The 20,610-nt window shown below is 38.7% G+C and overlaps 1 protein-coding gene across 2 annotated transcripts in view; it reads right to left on the reverse strand.

The window, feature by feature from the left end:
* Nucleotides 1-20,610, reverse strand: part of VAD1 (GRAM domain family protein) — a 452,408-nt gene that overhangs the window by 396,336 nt on the left and 35,462 nt on the right. For both annotated transcript variants that reach the window (XM_089414877.1, XM_089414880.1), the window contains exon 2: nucleotides 18,672-18,731. In XM_089414877.1, coding sequence (XP_089271003.1) covers nucleotides 18,672-18,731 — 60 coding nt within the window. The remainder of the gene's footprint in view (nucleotides 1-18,671; nucleotides 18,732-20,610) is intronic.

Below are 20,610 nucleotides of genomic sequence, written 5' to 3' on the forward strand. Positions count from 1 at the left end.
AAAATCACTATCATTCTCTCACACGTGTCACCTAGGGTTTCTACAGAAAAAAATCTGTTGGCAGGTCAAAGTTGCAAAAGAATCTGTTGGGAGATCGAAGTTGCAAAAGAATCTGTTGGGGGTAGATATTGCAAGAAGTTGTTGAGGTCGAAGTTACTGGAAGGAAAAACTCATCAAGGAGGAAAGGTTTGACTTGGTCTTGGAGGGGTCTTGTTCAAGGGTGGCCTTGGAATTCGTTAATTGAAGTTCTATAAGAAGAGAAGAATTATTTTGGGTTTTCCTCTCAAGTGGAGAGGTTTTGGCCTTGGTTGATCACCTATATCTTGTGTCCTCTTGTCTTATTGTTCTTGATGGTTTGGCAACTGTTTGATGAAAAGAACACTAAATATAATCAAGCGAAAGAAAAATCTAATTAAGTTAAGGAAAATACATCATAAGCAGTTATCAAAGTAAGAGAAATCACCTAACTTGTTGCCCTTAGATTTCTCAAAACATGGGCTGCAATGGAGCAGCAACTGTAGCAGCCTGCGGCGCTTGTTTCAGAGTGTTCTTTGTCCTAGCATGGCATTGTTACGAACAAAGTTTGTACTTTGCAATAATCTTCAAAACACTTGGTACACGAAGACATCCATTGAGGAGAAAATTATATATTGAATATTATATAAAAGAATTGATATGAGATGTCAATGTTACAAATGAGGCCCACTTATATACCTATACACGTGCCTGTTTATGAACGGTCATATCCCTTAGACATGCCTCTTTAGCACTAGTTATTATTTAATTAATTATTATTATGATCATTATGAATATTTATATTTATATTATTTTTATATAAATTATATTCATAACATTGCCTTCCTCTTCAGAAAGCTTTGTCCTCAAAGCTTATCGCTGACAAAGCGTGCCATATGTTCTTTGTCTTTCTAATCTATTCGCGTCTTTTGGAATTCTTCGATTTGTCATCTTCGTTGATACAAGATGATAAGATCCTTGGAGTAATAAATAAAATTGTCGAACTGAGAAGGGATATGATCATCCAAAATTAATCTTTTGTGGAACTCTGCAATTACTTGATAGTTGGGATAAATTGTTATTGTCATACTGGATTGCGCTGACACCATTATTCTTTCGAACATAAGTCATTTGTTTCTGGTCTGAATGATATGGATCTGCAAACTGGTTGAGATGTATGCTTTTATGGTTTGGGTGTCGATACGGAGTTTGTGTAACCTGACCTCCTCTTATCATGTATGTCGCAATTTCTTGATTTACTTCAGGTACTGATGATATTGAGTTGGTTACAGAATCTTCACTTGGAATTTTCATCGTCTAAATTTCAATATCTGAATATGTTTTTACTTCAATTGGTTTGTCATCTTCTTGAGTTGTGATATTGATTGGATCAATATTTGTTATTTTCTCTTTAACTTGGATTGTTACATCTAAAGACTTTGATGCTTCTTTCGTGATAAGAACTTCTAATTTGTTTTTCAATGATTTCTTATCAATTTTAAGTTTCTTAATTTGAATCTGTAATTTCTCGTTGTGGTCCTTGAGGCGAGTAACTTCTTCGTTTTTGTCTACGATATTCTTTTCAACTTCTTTCTGCATATTTTGCATTGCCTTCTCGTTTTCTTGAAGAATTACTTTTGAGATATCTTTTCCGTCTTTTGGTGCAACTGAATTTGGCTTCAATCTAACATCTTGTAGCATTATTTTCTTGTTTTTGTAGGAAAATGTCAAAAACTTTTTTTTCGTATTTAGGATGGACCTTAGCGTTTCCATCCAGGGTGAACCCAAAATAATGTCGCCTTGGTCTCTGCATAGGGTTTGAACAGAAAACTCTGATATAAATGTATAATCCCCAATATTTAATTGTAAATTGGTTATGTCATATTTTTTTGTCAAAACAGTCTAATTTTTCGATTATATTTTACTCCAGAATCACTAATTGGTTTGCGATTTCAGGGTTTATATAATGTTATTCTCAGCAAGTGAGATAGAAATAATAACATCTTTTCTTGCCAGAGACCCCTTAATTCTAAATAGCACTTCAGCATAACAAAATATAGTTTCTGAAAATCTTCCTTTTGTCATCTGTGGTAACTTTTGAATTGAGTTTGAGTTTAATTATTCAATTTCCTTGAACTTTGACGAAACCACTTATATAACTTTATATATATGGTAACTAAATAATATATCACCATTTCTCTTTGATAATTCGCCTTTCCTTTTTCTTTTTCTTTTTCTTTTCCTTTTTAATATCTAATACTTTAATTTAATTTAAATTAAATGTGGTCACTTAATATATCTCACCCTTTTTTTTAATTCCCTTATTTTTTTACTATATCAATATATAGGTTGGCCTTTTCTTCTTCTTCTTGTTCTTATTCTTCTTCTTTTTTATGACTTACTTTTATAAATTATAAGTTAATACTTTTTAATTTTCTTTTAATACCCTTGTAATCTCCCACTTATTTAGAAGATACTTTGACTTGGCCTATATAATTGTCGTTAATGCGAATTGAGCGAATTTGTTTTATTGTTTCAATCTAAATTGGCAAATAGTGTATTTTTCAAATTATTATTTATGTATGAAGGGTGTGATTCTTCCCAACAATTCCCACGAGATATGAATGGATGGGGACTCAACTTTTGCATAAAATAATGTCACGGATGTATTTGCAGGACTGAAGATCAAATGATACGAATTTGAATTGTATCTATGTTGTATGGAATTTTAAGTGTTCGCATCAAATCACAGTTGGACAATATGGGTGGATGGCAATTAGCAACAATGAGTCGATTGTTTGGTGCAGGGTAAATTGATGATGGACAGTAGAATGTGTAGATGACAGCCGATAGCAATTATTTCAATAGATGTATAAACAATTATTGCATGGGACGACAGTACCATACGATGAATAGTACAAACGGCAGCAAAGACTACAATCAACAGAAGAATGGATATCAATTGTGCAGTTCGCAAGGTAGTAGATAGACTGGACAATGGCGGTTGACAAGTGTTAGTTTTGGGTAGCATTGGATGTGCTCTAGCCATGAAAATTGGTGAAAAGGCTAAGAAACATGAGTTCTAAAGAACCCAGAAATCGTTTGGGGAAATTCCGCCCGAATTGTATTTTATTAAAATAATTAATATTTTTAATGGGGTTCCTAAGTCTAAACTTAGGAAAATTAAAATATTAATGAGTATTAATCAAAATATGGGTGAGAATGTTCTAGAAAACAGATCAACCAAGTTTTAATCTTAGACGTTGATTAGAGACTTAATCTCAGTCGTTGAAATCTCAACAAGAAAAGTATAAGGAGGAGGCTTGGGGTTCATTTGAAAACATACAGTGGGTTGATCAGTTAGTTCGATATTCCTAGGGCAGGGTTGGCTAAGGAATTTGAACAAGTGATAAAGCAGTGAAGATCAGAGGCAATACTGGAAGGAAGTGATTTCTAGTTCCAGTGAATATACTTCAGAGAAGACAACGAAGGGATCAGAGAGGCAGCGCAGTGCCAAGGAGGGGCAGCACAACAACTGGAGGAGGTTAACGCAAAACTGCTGGAGTGTAGCAGAGATCAATGTCAGGAATCACTGTCAATGATTGACAGATGAAATATCGATTTCTCAGCAACAGACGCAGCAGCAGCAAGGGTGACGCAGTCAGAGGGAGTCTCCACGAAAAAGCCACGCAGTGACTGTGTAGGCTCACATAGAGACTGCATAGTGGGTCATCCAGGAGCCAGGGCTAGTGCAAAATCTCCCGGTTCAATGTGTGAAAATTCTCACTATTTTTCTATCACTTATCTCTTCTGAGTGGATTGTCATTTCTCCGGGGCACCCAGATTGTATTCAGAAACTTACTGCCAAAAATAGAAACCCTCAGATCTGCTGCACCGATTTTCCCGCATTGGGTTTTTCTGGGGACTATTGTCCAAAAACAAGCATGTCAATGTGATTGTTCATGTGTTGGTGTTTCTCTTGCTTTCTCAATTCATAATTTGTGAAGTGTGCAACTGAATTTATTTTGGTATTTACTGAAGCATTGGTAAATAACTTATTATTGTAAATAAGTAGGAGAAATAAATCAATCATTGTAGCATAAAAAAAAATTCACATAGTATCGAAGCGAAGATCAGGCAAGATGGCAGTAATTTCTGCAATATAGGGTGGTGGTGCCACATTGGCAGCAAATCGATCTCCAAAAGATTCACGCAATACCTTGCAAAAATTACCAGTAGAGAAAAATAGCATGGAGAACAGTAGGGATCATAATATTTCCGAATTAGCTTCCAGGCTAGAAGAGGAATTTGCTTGCTTATCAAGTTCTGCATTAGGCGAGGATTGGTACATTGATAGCGGGGCTTCAGCTCATATGATTGGAGAACGAGAATATTTCTCGAGCTATCAGAAGGAACAGATGAACTTCCAAATCACAATGGGTAACAGGATGAAATGCACCCCAGTATGAAAGGGAACCATTACATTGCAGAGAGTAGCAGGAGATAGTCTTTGGGCCACTAACGTACTGCATGTGCCAGGTAGGGGAATGAATTTGATTTCAGTACCTCAATTACAAGATAAAGGATATGATGTATACTTCATCGGTAACAGAGTATATGTCAAGCATCCTAAGTGGAAAAAGAGGGCCCAGATTGGAACTCGAAGCAACAGGTTATATAAGTTGCAGCACGAGTCTCTTACGGCACTGATAAGCAATAATGTCAGTGGAGAGAAAGACTTGAATGAACTATGGCATAGAAGGATGGGACACTTACATCATGGAGCGTTAAGGATTCTCAGGGAAGCTATTATGGGGGTTCCAGTGCTTACTACCAAGCATGATGATACATGCAGAGGCTGCATACTAGGCAAGTACTCCAAAGTGGCTTATTCCAGAAGCAACAATAGAGCTCAGAGTGTATTAGGTTTAATACACTCAGACATTTGTTGTCCAAGGTCTACAAGAGCTATCAGTGGTGTTGAGTATTTTGTCACCTTCATAGATGACCATTCCAGGGAAACTTGGATTTATTTCTTAAAAACCAAGGATGAGGTCTTTGATTGGTTTAAGGAGTTTAAGGCTCTAGTGGAAAACTTGACAGGAAGGAAGATTAAAATATTGTGCTCAGATAATGGTGGATAATACACAGACAAAAACTTCACAGATTTCTGTGCAAGAGAATGGACATCACCTTATGATCCAGAATAGAATGGAGTCACAGAAAGGAAGAACAGAACTATTGTTGGAGCGGCAAAGGTGATGTTATATGATCAGAATCTACCCAAGTTTTTATGGGCAGAAGCGTGCAGCATGATTCTATACATTCAGAACAAGACCCCTCACAGGGCTTTAGGAAAGAAGATGTCGAAGGGTGTTTTCACGGAAAAGAAGCCAGAAATGAGTCACCTCGAGATATTTGGAAGTGTGGCTTATTGTCATATTCCAGATGAGAAGCGGAGCAAGTTAGAGCAGACTATCGAAGTTGGATATCTTGTGGGTTACAGCGAGACTTCAAAGGCATACCGAATCTACATTCCGAGCAGTAGGAAGATTGTAGTAAGGCGGGATGTAAAGTTCATGGAAGATAGAGCTTTCAGGAAATCTCGAGAGATGCCTTTTGAAGAACAGGTTGAGGATGTTCCTCTGGTCCAGCAACAGGGAGCAGATCTAGCAGGAAGACAGGTATCTAGTTCGAGCACTGTAACTAGTACTAGCATCTCCTCAAGAGAAGAGGAGCCAGGAGTGTCACAGCAGGTACAACAACAGGAAGAAGAACAGATGGAACCTCCCACCACCAATGGAAGGACTAGCCGAGAGGTACGACAGACTCTGAGGGACGCAGAGGAATTTGTTGGAGATCCTAGAGCCGAGAAAAGGCAGCGTAGACAACCTGACAAGTACCAAGCATTGGTAGCTCAGGTCGAAGAACCCTCTAGTTTTCGTGAAGCCATACAACACCAAGTGTGGGTGGATGCCATGGTAGAAGAGTATAGTTCCATTATGACAAATGATATCTGGGAAATTGTACCAAGACTAGAGAACAGATCAGTTGTGGGTTCGAGATGGATCTACAAGATCAAGTATGTTGCAGATGGCAGTGTAGACAAGTATAAGGCTAGGTTCGTCGTGAAAGGGTATGCTCAAAAGGAAGGAATAGACTATGAAGAGACCTTTGCCCCAGTAGCTCGGTATACCTCTATCAGATCCATTATATCCCTTGCAGCACAGATGGGATGGGAGATTCACCAAATGGATGTCAAGACAACGTTCTTGAATGGGGTGATAGAAGAAGAGGTATATATTGAACAACCAGAAGGTTTCGAAACACATGAAAAGAGAACTCATGTGTGTAGATTGAAGAAAGCCTTGTATGGGCTGAAACAAGCACCCAGAGCTTGGTATGGTCGAATTGACAGCTACTTATAGCAATTGGGATTCATCAAGAGCAATGTTGATCCCAATCTTTATTATCTGTTAGTAGAAGATGAGCCGTTAATTCTGGTATTATATGTGGATGATCTATTTTTGACGGGATCATCCAGACTCATAGAGGATTGCAAGAAGACCCTGGAAATAGAATTTTACATGAAGGATTTGGGGCTAATGCACTACTTTCTGGGATTGGAAGTTTGGCAACAAGATGGTGAAATCTTCCTTGGCCAAGGTAGATATGCACCAGAAATTCTAAAAAGATTCAGAATTCAAGATCGTCGACCTATGGCTACGCCTATGATTACCAATTGGAATAAAATAGATGCTTCGGGAGACAAGGAAGTGGACCCCACCTTATACAAACAACTCATTGAGTCACTTATGTATTTGGTCAACACCAGGCTAGACTTGTGTTATGCTGTCAACACCCTTAGTCAGTTCATGGTGGAACCAAAAAGGGCACACTGGACAGCAGCAAAGCACATTCTCAGGTATGTGCGTGGAACAGTAAACTTTGGATTAAGGTACACCAAGGGCAATGATACCGAATTGAGTGGATTCACTGATGCGGATTGGGCAGGAAGTTTAGTAGACAGGAAAAGTACCACTAGGTATTGCTTCGGTATTGGATCTATGATGACCTCCTGGTGCAGTAAGAAGCAGAAGTCTGTAGCTCTGAGCTCTGCTGAAGCTGAGTATATGGCAGCTAGCAAAGCAACATGTGAAGTTATATGGCTAAGGAAACTACTTGTAAACCTATTCAGGATAAGGATGGAAGCGACAAGGATCTTCTGTGATAATCAGAGTTGTATCAAGCTCTCTGAAAATCTAGCATTTCATGATCGCCCCAAACACATCGATATTCGGTGTCACTTTATCAGAGACCGTGTTCAACGTGGAGTAGTATAGTTGGAGTACACTCCCACAAGAAATCAGGTGGCAGACATACTCACCAAGGCTCTAGGAAGAGCCAAGTTTGTTCAATTTCGGGAACAAATGGGTATGTTGGAAAATCCCTTTCAATAGAATGATGCAGCGTTTGAGAGGGAGTTGTAGTACAGATGCAGTAGTGGCAGTGGCAGTGTCATGGGCAGTAGTATAGTAGCAGCGGTAGCACAGTGTTGGTGGCAGTAGCAATGCAAAAAGGAGATGCTTCAAAAACAGAGCAGCATGAAGGTAGACATTGTTGCTAGAGCACTTTCCTCGCTAAGAGGGAGTGTTAGTTTTTGGTAGCATCGGAAGTGCTCTAGCCTTGAAAATTGGTGGAGAGGCTAAGGCACATGAGTTCTAAAGAACCCAAAAACAGTTTGGTGAAATTCCACCTGGATTGTATTTTATTAAAATAATTAATATTTTTAATGGTGTTCCTAAGTCTAAACTTAGGGAAATTAAAATATTAATGGGTATTAATCAAAATATGGGTGAGGATGATCTAGAAGGCGGATCAAGTCATGTTTTAATCTTAGTCGTTGATTAGAGACTTAATCTCGATCGTTGAAGGGTTTTCCTCTCTAGGAGAGAGAGGTTTTGCCCTGAGTAAGAGCCAATATCTTATGTTCTTGTCTCTTTTGTTTTGGTAACTAATAATAATAAGAGAAGATTGTGGTAATAAGAAAAAGTAAAAAGTACCTCACAAATAGTTATCATCGTCAAAAGAATCTCAATCTAACCTAAATGCCCTAGATTCTTCAACATGGTATCAGAGCTAAGGTGACACATCAAGGAAGGGCATCTCAAGAACACATAGAAGATTGAAGCATCAAGATCAAGAAGCAAGGGCACACAAAGGCTAACGCATCAGAACTACAAGCAAGGGTTCAAGATCCATCAAAGGCAAGAAGGATTATTATCTCCTCTCCTAGATCCATCAAGAAGGACTACCATCCTGGGAGCAAAGCTATTACTGAACGAAGAAAGCCTTCCACCTAAAAGGCATCTACAAGAAGGCACATCCAAGAAGAGTCTCCATCAAAGACTCATTAGCTTCTGAGGAAGGCACTCAGATCAAAGATCATCAGTGAAGAACTCAGAAATCCAAGGCTTTCCCTGAAGTCAAAGCATCAATCTTCAAGGAAGCAGCAAAACCTCTTCATCATAACTCTCTCAAGTAAGTATTTTTACGTCCTCTTCCAAACATATCAATGTCTTTTTGCAAGGAAAGCAACAAATTGGTGGGGACCACTAATTTCCTTGCATGGAAAAAGAAGAATGATCTCCTTCTCAAAGATAATGAAGTCATGGACTACATCAAAGGGAATGTCATTGTTCCTTCAAAGGATCAAATTGAAGCCCTAGCAAAGTATAATAAGGATGAAACAAGGGCTCAAAGGATTCTGATAGAATCTATCAAGGAACCTCTCATTCCTCATGTTTCCAAACTTCAAACATCTAAAGAAATCTATGATAAATTGGTGGAGCTATTCTCAGTCAATACAATTGGAGAAGTGATATCATTGCGTAATGAATTATATAAAATGAAGATATCTAAGGAAGCAGGAATAGCTCCCTACTTCATGAAGGTCTCTGAGATGAGAGACCAGCTACAGGAGCTAGGAGAAGTTATGTCTGACAAAGAAATGACTACAGTAGTGCTCAATGCATTACCCAAGGAATGGGGCAACTTCACATCCAGTATATATGCCAAGAAGGAAGCTACCCCGTTGAATGAACTTTGATCTCTATGCAAAATTGAAGAAACTCAACTCAAAGCCAAAGATGATGTGGGATCAAAGGAGCAAGAATTTACTACTATGGCCAAGAGAAAAGGAAAATTTGGCACGTTTGGTCCACAAAGAAAGGGTTAAAGAGATATGTCAAAAGTCAAATGCTTTGGATGCCAAGAATATGGACACTATAAAAGGGATTGTCCCCAAGTTCAAGAAGGACAATAATAAAAGGAAACGAAAAGAATCCCACATTACCCAAGAAGTGAAAGAAGAAGAGAAGAAGCAAAAGATGGAAGCTCCTCCGGATTTCTACAATGACTGAGATCAACTTCGTCACATAAAAGATCTCTTTAAAGTTTTGGGTATCATAGGAATATGCAGGAGTAGGATAGAATGCATGATTTATAAGAATGACACCTTCAGAAATATAGGAGCATTGTGTAGAGATAGCTCAGATAAAGACATTCAATATAGGAAGGATGTAGACATTGAATTACCTCACAATGCATAAAGGAATGATCATGATCGGGAAGAATCATCTTAGAAGGCCACTATCATCAGCAGAAAGAAGCATTTGCAAGATAAGGATTATAGGGATCCTCTGGTGGAATCTTCAATAGAAGGTTCATGATCTTCAGAAAAGGCAGATGACTTGATGGGAATTCCACTTATAGGGATTCGAGAAAGGATGATATGTAGGCAAGGAAGATACAGCAAAGCAAGGAGATTAAGGCAATCAAAATCTAGGAAGTTGTCTAAGGAAGCAAAGATGATCAAGGAAAGAACTAAGATGAGGTATGCATCTATGTTTTCAGTAAAGTCATGTCCTCATTTGTGTTAATAAGCATGGGAATTGCTCTGGTAGCATGGTCAAGAAAAAGGATAGATCTCTTTCATTAAAAATATGCGTGAAAGACATGGTTCACACTCTGATAAAGGTCAACACGAGAAATGTCCTCATATGAAGTATGAGGTGTCTAACAAGAGAACCTGTAAAGAAGCACATGAGATAAAGAGACCATGAACACTAGGAATCAACACCCGACAGATTTGTTAAGACATCTCCTGGAAGAAGGCACGAGAATTTTGACAAAGGAAGAAAAAGATCAAAGGAAAGGTACTGTTTGACTTAATGTTATATTTTGAATTTTTTTTAGAAATATCTGGATGGGGCCATGCAAGGCTACTAAAACAAGAGTTGTAAGTGCAAGTACAACTAGCATTCATGTGGAGGATGGAAATTCTAGAAAGAAGCATGATGAGAAAGAAGTAGCCATATGAAGAAGGTTCCAAATATGTATCAAGTAAGCCACTTTCCATGAAGAGAAGAATGACATGACGAACCAAGAAGGAAAGTGATGGATGGCTAATTCCCTACAAGGAAGAAGCTCGATTGAATCTCATGACATCAAGGAAAGAAATTGATCAAGCAACTAAAGGACCCACAAAAAGAAGTTGTTGATGAAAAGAAGAGTCCCTAGTTGAAAGGGAGCTTTGACAAGTCCGTAATTAAGAGGGAGCTTGGGCAAGTCCCTGGTCAAGGGGAGCTTGGGTACATTCCTTTATAGGAATGGGCATATCTTCCCTAGTTGAGAGGGAGAGATAAACACAACATTCTTGTCTTCACTTGGGAAGAAAGAATGAAGGATTGGGTAATCATCTGGCATCTGATGCTCTTTGAGGATGATGTGTATGGCATCCAAGAAAAGAGTAGACAAGAGGACCGATATTCTTTGAGCGCTGGGAACCCAAGACAAGAATAGTCTTAGAAAGCCATACTCAGTGAACACCCCGGTGGGTATGTACCTTGAGAGACAATGATGAAGGTGTCTATAGTGATTGGTCTCGCCAACATTGTGCTCTGATCTGATGAGAGATAGAGATGTTAGTCAAGGGCTTGTTGTGGAAACAATGTTGGTTACTATGATGCTATAATAGATGGATTACCAATCCGATTTCTCTTATGTGAATTCTTCAAATTCAAAATGTCCAAACACCTTGTAACGATTTATGAATACCTCCCTAGTTAAGAGGGGGGTGTTGAAGAAAGTGTACCTAGGTTCAGTCTTCATAAATGTAATTTTGATCTTTGTACTTGTAAAAGAAAAAGAATTATTATTTTTGTCATTATCAAGAATGGGTTTCTTGCCCATTTGATAGGTCAAGCACATGTTTAAGTGCTTCAGGAAAGTCAAAGAGTCAATGTAATTGTTAAAGATAAATGTGGGCAAGTTACACTATGTAAATATGTCAAATAAATATGTCAAAGATAATCCTCCAAAGCAAAGACAAGTCTCCTCTTCATGTCGGCTCAAAAATTAATTTTTTATGCACTTAATGACAAGTCAGCCTCACTAACTCAAGTCGGCTCAAATAGGAGGGACAGACTCCTATATCTAGGGCAACTCAACATCACCAAATGACCATCAAGTAATCTCTGAAATCAACGAAGAAGAGAGTCAAAAAGGATGTACGAAAAGGAGCAGAAAGGTGCCTCTAGGCCAGCGAAGAAGAAATAAAAGGAAACCGAGTTTTGGAGGACTATTTTAAGGCTAACTTCAGTCACATGTGCGAAGAAAAAGAGGGTAACTTTGTTGTCATAATTGCAGTGACATAAGAGAATTCAATTGGGTGATAAAAGAGGCTTCAAATAGGCCTCCATCTCAAGCGAAGTGGGTCCCACATCAAGCGAAGGAAGGAATCAAGCAAGAAGGTCAATTTCAAGATTGGATCAGCCACACATGTGAGAAGATTCAGACCTGTAGTAGGGTTAATAGGATCAACCTCTAACTCATAAATATACCTCAAGAAAAGTCTCATCTTCTAGCCTAAGCATCAAGCAAAAGGAAGTTTTCCAAGCGAGGAAGAGAAAAGAAGAAATACTCTATAGTAATGGTCTCTAAGGAGACCTATGGTTTCTGCAGTCGTGCGATCAATTGTCGGAAGAAGAGCTAAGGAAGAAATCAAGGAGCAGTGCAGAAGGAGGCATCAGTTGAAGGACAAAAGGAAGAGAGACTGCATCTTGTGCTCGGTGGATCTACTTGTCAAGGGTCTAGGTTGTGGCATTTGTCAATTGAAGCTTCAATAAGAGAAATTTCCAAAAGGGTTCTCCTCTCTAGGAGAGAGGTTTTGCCCTGGCTGAGAGCCAATATCTTGTGTTCTTATCTCTTTTGTTTTGGTAACTGTTAGATGAAGTAAGAGAACAAACACTAATAATAAAAAGAGAATATTGTGGTAATAAGAAAAAGTAAAAAGTACCTCACAAATACTTATCATCGTCAGAAGATTCTTCAACATTCTCCACATAGGCTTTCAAGCTATATTCATCCAAAAGGAAAGACATTCTAGCCTTCTAGATGACATAGTTGGAGGCTCCCTCCAACCTATCCTAATCTCTAAACCCAACAGTGGCCATCTCAGGTCTAGACTGAAAAACTCCCTCTCTACTCGACTGTTGTTTTGCTACTCGCACTCCATTCTAGAATGCGCAGTTCTGCTAACGGCTAATGCCTCCTACAACTGGGAAAATATGGATTTCTGAACTAGAAACCCTTTGAGAAAAATTTCCCTTTGTGTGTGTTATTTCTCTTCCACCCAACATTGATTCTGCTACTTCAAACTGTTGCAAAACCCTCTGCGCCCAAACAAGGAATCTACTCAGCGAAAATCTGAGTTGTTGCTCCTCCCTCTGCCAGCTGGAATCATTGAATCTAGCACGCTAAATTTTTCTGCCAACCTGCACTGAAAAATTGATTTGCCCAGCGATTTCAAACTGCCTAGCTTAGGCTATGCGCAACCTCCAGAAACCTGTCCTGCTGCTCCCTTTGAACAGCGAATTTTTGTCTCCGCTTCTGAGCCTCCCCGTCTGATCAATCACACTCTGATACCATGTGAAAATTTCAAGTCTGAAATCCTATTACAGTAACTAGAAATTGTTTTTCTAATTGTTAATTAATTTAACAATTTATCTACTATGGAAAATACCAAATAATTCACACTACAACCTTCACAAATAAAATAGCGGAAGAAAATAGCGCTGGAAACTGAGAAAATTCTAGCAAACACACATAAAAAATTAGCACAATTATTTTGGACAAATGTCCTCGAAAAAACCCAATGCGGGAAAACTAGTGCAGCAGTTGAGGGTTTTATATTATTAAGCAGCAGTGAAAGTCTGAGTACAATCTGGATGCACAAACTGGCAATCCATAGCAAGAAAATCTGGCCGAAATTATCTAGGGAATTTCCCTTCTTCCACAGGCAACCCTGGCACAACTCTGCCTCAGAAAACTCATCCTCCTGGACCCTCTAAGCAGGCTTTTGCGCAGTGCTTACGCAGACTCTTTGATGTCTAGCCCAGAACTGCCTCTGATCAAGTCGTTCTACCTGTTTCTGCTGCGGGAAATGATTCTCGAATCTCTGGCCTTCTAGAAGACTTTCCAGGCCTGTGGAAGCTGAATTGATTTTTCCCACAACCAAATCGAATTGCCCTCTAAAGCTGATTGTGTAGTCCTCTACGCTACTTCATTGGGAATAACTCGGCCACTTATTGTTGCCTCTCCAGATCTGGAAAACTTCCTCTGGATCATTGTCCCTGCCCCTCTCTGTCTTTGTTTCCCTTTTGGCTCGAACTCTTCCAACTTCTACCTCTGGAAAATCGAACTCTCAAAGGAAATCAAACTCCACAAGTGTCTTCTCCATCTATCCATCAACTTCTTATAATCCTTTGTTGGACCTCCAACAACCAAGATTAAAACTTAATTAAGGGCCCAGATTAATTCCTTGTCGATCCGTGGTAATTGGATGATGTTGATGCTAATTTCTTAGAAATTTGACAACAAGAGAAAATCTAGATAGTCATTATGAATACCTCCCTAGCTAAGAGGGAGCATTCAATTTTGTAGCTATGGTCGATCTTCATAATTTATATTTTTTCCCTTGCAATATATATAATGAAATATATAAGAAATGTTCATGTCATTTTCAAAAGAAAAATATGCGACGTGTTCTCATGTCAGTTTCAAAAGAAAAACTTTGAATTTTGAATTTTTGTTTACAAATTTGTCAAGTCGGCCCTCCTTCAAGTCAAATCGACCCCAGACATAAAGACACCCATTCAGCGAGCCAGAAGTCTATATATAAGGCACTCGACCTCCTCCTTTAAGCACAATTCGATCTCACACAAAAAATAAGATATTTTCTGGGCATCCAAGCGAAGGAAAAGAAGGATAAGAAGGACGAAGAAGGATGAAATCATCTCAAGCATCTCTCTCTATATATTTGAGTTCGCACATGTGATTTCTCTCTCTTTCTACAGCTTTGTACATGTAAACTTCTAGACAATTTATAGGTAGCAGGGCCAAAATTCTAGGCAGTGTTATCACTCCATAATTTCCCTAGGCTGAGGAGAGAAACCCAGAGGTAACCACAAAACCACTTTGAAAGTTGGGAGTTAGCCCTTCCAGCTTTAGAGAGGGATCTCTCAATATGATTTGAATTTCTGTTCAAGATATTAGGCTAGTTATGAAAGTGTAAGGTGGGAATTTTCAAAAGTTTGGTTGAAAGATGCAGGGAAAGTCCATTGGACATGGAGTCATGAAACTATAGGTAATCAATCACAAAATTACAGAGCATTTGTAACAGGGCAGGATAGGCAAGCTTTTGGATCTTATAGAGTGTTTGTGTAGTGGAAAAGATGAATGTGACTAAGGTTCAATTAAATATAGAGCATGCTGAGATGAATTCTATATTTAACATCAGACAAAAAACATTGATATTGTTTACAAGCCAGAGCAGAGTACAATTAAGCAAATTCGTGTTGGAATTTCTAAGTCTGACACGTTAGAAACCCTTCATGTACTTTATTGATGTATTCCTACCTACTTGTTATGTTAGTTAACAAGTTATTTACCATGTAAATACTGGAAATAAATACAAGTACATGCTCAACACATTACAAATCAAGCAGGCAAGTGACACTGTTGTTTTTGGACTAATGTCCCCGGAAAAACCCAATGCAGGAAAACCGGTGCAGCTATCTGAGGGTTTGATTTATTAAACAGTTTCATAATACAATCTAGGTGCCAAATCCAGCATACCCAACAGAGAAAAATCTCGGCAGTAGTACCTCTTTACTCGGAAGCAGATATTCCGACTGAAACCCCGATAAACACTCTGGCAGCTCCACAGCTCCAATCTGCCCCACGAAACCCCAGCATCAGTCTCTATGGACTACGTCAGCCTCTCTCTGGCCCAACGTTAGCCCAGTGTCACTCTAGCTTGGCCTGCGTCAGCCTCTGGCCCTCTGCGTCTCCAATGCTGGCCCTTTGAGGCACTGCGCAGCTCCTGGCCGCCTCTGCGTGAACCCTTGGTTGCTTCTACGTCCCTCTCTCTAGTTACTGCGCTGATCCTCCCGGTGCTATCTCTGCCTCTTTACTTCTGTATTCACTGCCCCTCAACTACAACTCTGATCACTCTCTCAACTTTCTCAGCGAACCCAGCCCCAGAAAGTCGAAATCTTCATCTCTTGGCATGTTCTCCAAGTGACCCTCAAGCCTCCTCTTATACTTTTCTCGTTGACAAATCAACGGCCAAGACTAAGTCCCTAATCAATGGCTAAAATTAGATCTGGCTTGATCCATGACTTTTGGACCATTCTAACATAGTTTTATATTAATTCACATTAATATTTTATTTTCTCCATTAAAAATATTAATTATTTTAATATCTCCCAAACTGTTTAGAATCTGCCCAAACCCTTTCTTGGTATTGGAGATCTCATGTGCCTTAGCCTCTTCACCAATTTTCGTGGCTAGAGCACATCCGATGCTACCCCAAATCAACAATTCAGCCCTTAATCTTCTTGAAACAATAAAAATAGAAAACATATGGAAAACTGAAGGAATAAACAATTTCACAAGAGATAGTACATCACCAATTGCTTGACACGGGAATCCTGCAACAAAAGCTCTCTGTGTTATTTGCAAATTGATCACTTCAATACCATGTACAGCTTACATCAAGATATATCTCCTTTCTTCATACCAGTTCCAACCCAAGAAATTCCAACCCTTATTACATCTTCATAAACTGTTTAAATAATGCTTGACATAACAGTTTTGCAAAACACTAGCTATGACTTAATTACAGAAACATAAATAAATTAAACATCTCTCAAATTCATGAATGTAAAGATGATCTAAGAGATTTTGTATGTCCTAGAATAGCTACAAAAAATCTGCTTTTTTTCAGGCAACAGAAGGCTGGTGAACTGCTTCCTTGAAAGTAGAACAGGTCCCTCTGCGATTTAAGCATTTATGTTTATCAAAACAGGTCCCTCTGCAACTGCTTCTTCTTTCTCATTCATTTCCGCTGAAAACTTTGAGCCTTAACAATAGGAAATTAGTTTTTCAATATTGATCCTCTTTCTCGAAAAATCTCGAACTGGTTGCCATGGTGTTAAAATCCTTTTGATGCCTTAACAGGTCATTTATCGGAACAGTCAAAACCATAGAATAGCTATAAGCCCAGCCTTCCAGGGTTAATCCCTTTAAGCTGTGAACAGGGGCTGATTCTTTGTAACATTGCCGCATTATAACGGCTCCCATGTGTAATACATGGGACCACAACATATATGTCCCTGGGCCCTTTTTAATATCAGAACTTTCAATCGGAGGTTTTCTTTATGTGCCACTTTATTATGCGGGGTGTGAAACTCTGTGATGCGCCTAGCCCCCGGGGCTTAGGTGGAAATTCAAGGTGAAATCCTTTTGATATATTAAACCCCTTGGCTTGAAAGGGGGCCGATTCTTTATAATACTGTGCTGCATGGGACCATAGCATACGGGCCTGGGTCCTTGTGCCGATAGCTCCCGGCTCTTTGAATTCTTTATAACCGTGCTGTCATAAAGTGTTGGGTCTGCATATTATCTCCTGGTATCGTATTTCTCAAGTCAAGTACGAGACTGTCACTTCAGATGGACTGAAATTGTTGCATGTATCTTTGCTAATGGCTGTCACTAGATATCAGGTTCTATAGTTCTGATTTCTTCATTGTGTATTCATATTTCAATGAAATAGACTATTCTGTGGGTTATATTAAATTTCTGAGTTGATATGAGGAATGTATGTTTGTTTTTTGGGAAAGTTGGTTGGTGCATGTAAGTATTGAATGCATTGCTCAGGAAACATAATAATAAAGAGCAACTACAGCAGAGTGTAGACAACATTTTTGAAGAAATTCATCACTGAAAACTCAAACCAAAACTCAGAAATTTTTAAGAAAAACTAGCAGTGTTACAGTTTGGTATCTTACAAAAGTGGCTAGCATCTCTAGTTAGGGAAGCAAAAGAAAATGGATAGAGAGTTCTGAGACTCCCTGAAAGACAAACTCTGATCTCATAGTAGATAGGATGCCTAAACATGAAGTGCTCCTCCATCTTGGTCTCATGATGATGTCAGAGCTGGCGGATCTTATCTCCCTAGGTGATATGGTGATTGGGTTCAATGCAAAGACGATCAGAACAAACCAGAAATTGCCCAAGGTGGATCTAAAGAGCGTGCATTTCATGTTGAAGTGTGTAGGGGGGAGCGAACAATAAGGCCATCTCTCATTTCCAAAAACTGTTTTACAAGGAAGGCAGTTTAGCTCACCTAGTGGGCCGACCCAAGTAGCCCAAATATACTATCTGATAATAACCTCTCTGATGACCCTATTCAACTCCTGCCTATTCCATATGAGTTGACCGATGGTGTTGAGACAGCATCTGAATGGAGTGAAGGAGAGAGGTATCAGCACTCAACTTTGTTTCAGGGACAGTTTCATTGGTGAGCAGTTCTGCTTATTCTGGAATCTGGCACTGTCTTAAAATCATTGCTTTGTTCACTATTTGGAGATTACGCTACAAACATCTGTTGCTAATTAGGTCAGCTCATTTATTCATTCTGTCATGATTGGCAGGAAGAGGTATGTATGCAATTGTTAGCTAAAGGTTATCTGCTAATCAAAAGATACGAAAGAGTTACGAGACCATAGCATATTCTGATTGCAACTTTGTCCTATTACTGCTGCAGAAGAGGATTTCATTCACCTTTGTATATACCCTTCTGCTTTTGTTTTAGCATTGTAAATATTTTTCTATTGATATAAGATGTATTTTACCAAAAAAATAACAAAATAAATAATACCATATAAAACATTACTAATTGCTTTGAAAATTAAGAAAGCCGTGAGGGTATACATATGCTACTCTTTAGATTTCCATTCAGCTTTGATTTACATTTATTGTTGTATTCCATCTCGGGTATCAATTCATTTTGTGAGACTGAACTTTGATTTTGACACATCATAGAAAACAAATCTGAATCTAGCTTATTCATAGGTTAGTCAGAATCCTATAATTTGATACTGGCAATATGATAGAACTTAAAAGCAGCTATTAGTTGACCTCATTTTATCCCAACAGAACTGCCAAAAGGGCACCTACAAAAGTATGCTTAATACCACTCAGCAGATGGTCTTAAAATTCTATTAAACAATATCTCTTAAAGTGCATACCTCTTCCCGTGGAAGATGGAATAATTGTCTGTACTCCTCACTTCTCGATTCTGTAACACGCTGTTAGACACCAAAATTTTAATTCAATTCCATCACAGAAATAAATGATGATAAAAGAGGAGTAACAGAGAAAATATGAAACATGCAAAGCAATAATTAATAGCTCAAAAAGAATCGACATGTATACCATCCAGTGTGCTTCAATAATACTGAATAAAAGAGCATGATACAAATTAATAGCTTTAATATGAAAGCAAATCCAATGGCAAGAGAGATTTCGATCTTCAAAACAGCTCTACAGAATGCATGGCTCAATTATAAGAAAGTCGACGGTATCCAACTTGACATTCCGAAAACAATCTGCAGTGATACATCCTGCTAATTTAGGAATATGTGCAACCGAATCAATCAATTAAAGCAAGATATCAAAATCAAAAAGCGAAAAACATTGCAGAGACTGAAGAGAATGGAACTGCAAACTTTAAGATACTCTCATTTTAACAGTGATTTCCGGTAGTGACTCTAACCAAAAATTATGTTTGAAGAGTTAAGATACCGGAAATGCCACTAGAGGTACCCTACAATGCTGTTCCTGATTTCAGATACTGAAACAGAGGGAAACACAGCTGAAACACCGCTGAAACGTTTCAGCCCTCCTAACACATTGCAGCCTTTGATGGAAACAACCTCACCTGACATGTTTCAGCCTCAGCATTGCTGGAAATGTTTTAGCACTCACCTATAAGGTTTAAGCCTTTCAGGAAATGTTTCATGCATAGGCAGTGGCATTTTGGGCTCAAAAAAAAAATTAAAAACATGAATATAGGGAAAAAGAGTTTAGAAATTAAAAACAAAAAGCATCTACACTAACCCTAACTCTAAAAGTGAGCCTCAAAAGTTATAAATAATGCCTATTCGGCCTCCCTTTAGCACACTAATGCTTTATACTTTCCAAGTGCTTTTCTTGGAGAGAATACGGCGCTGGACAGTTGTTTGCTTGAGGTTTGACTTTGCCTTTTATTTCTATGTACATTTGACACGCTTCCTGTTTAATCATGTACAAGTTATCCTTGAGAAGATGCAGTACCTCTAGCATAAACCCTAGTTAACAGAAACACAAAATGTGCAATGGAATGAGAAATGAGAACAGTCTGAGAAAAGAAGTCCAAAATTTTCACATATAAGAAATATATCTATTGTACATTAGTCTTGAAAATATCAGCGAGGGCCCTGAAAACATCTTTTTGGCAATAGCAGTGAAAATATCAACAAAATAACGGAAAATATCAGCAAAAAAAAATGCATAATATATTCATTTTTTTCAGACTTTTAAACATATAAAGCAATAACATGAAATAAACACATTGGCACATAAATATGAAGAAAGCACTGATATATATGATGTAGTGTGTTGTCACCTTCAGAAAACATAGTTCCAGTTGTACAATGGGACCAAAGAACATAGAAGTTTGAAGCCATTTCTTGAGCCACAAAAGCTCTCAAGGCTAAATCGGACCCTCTCCATTAGATAGTGCTCGGAATACACTTTCCAACGGTATGTGGAAGCCCAAAAATGGACTTCTGGATCAGAAGTTAGAGCAGTATGAAGATACCCCTTGAAAGCCAGAAAACAAAAGAAAAAGGACCAAGGGGAGGCTCATCACAATCGCATTTCGTAGTTTTTTCTCAAGCAGCAGCAGAGGGGAGGATACAGTGGACTTGCGATCAGCAATCGTTAATATCGCATATCGCAAATCAGCGATCGAAGGTCCCGATGGTCTGGAAAAGTTTCGATGTAGTGTTAAAGCGTCGGGACTAGCCGATTTCATTTAACAAAGAAATTCAAAGAAAAACCAAGGGCGGATGGTTCCTTTTCTCTCTCCTCCAGGGGGCCACGTGGAGGAGTACCATTGGACCCGATAATGACACGGGGCAGCTG

Source organism: Pinus tabuliformis, chromosome 6 (genome assembly GCF_031772625.1).
Source record: "Pinus tabuliformis cultivar Carrire ecotype Pingquan chromosome 6, CPIR1, whole genome shotgun sequence".
Lineage (NCBI taxonomy): Eukaryota > Viridiplantae > Streptophyta > Pinopsida > Pinales > Pinaceae > Pinus > Pinus tabuliformis.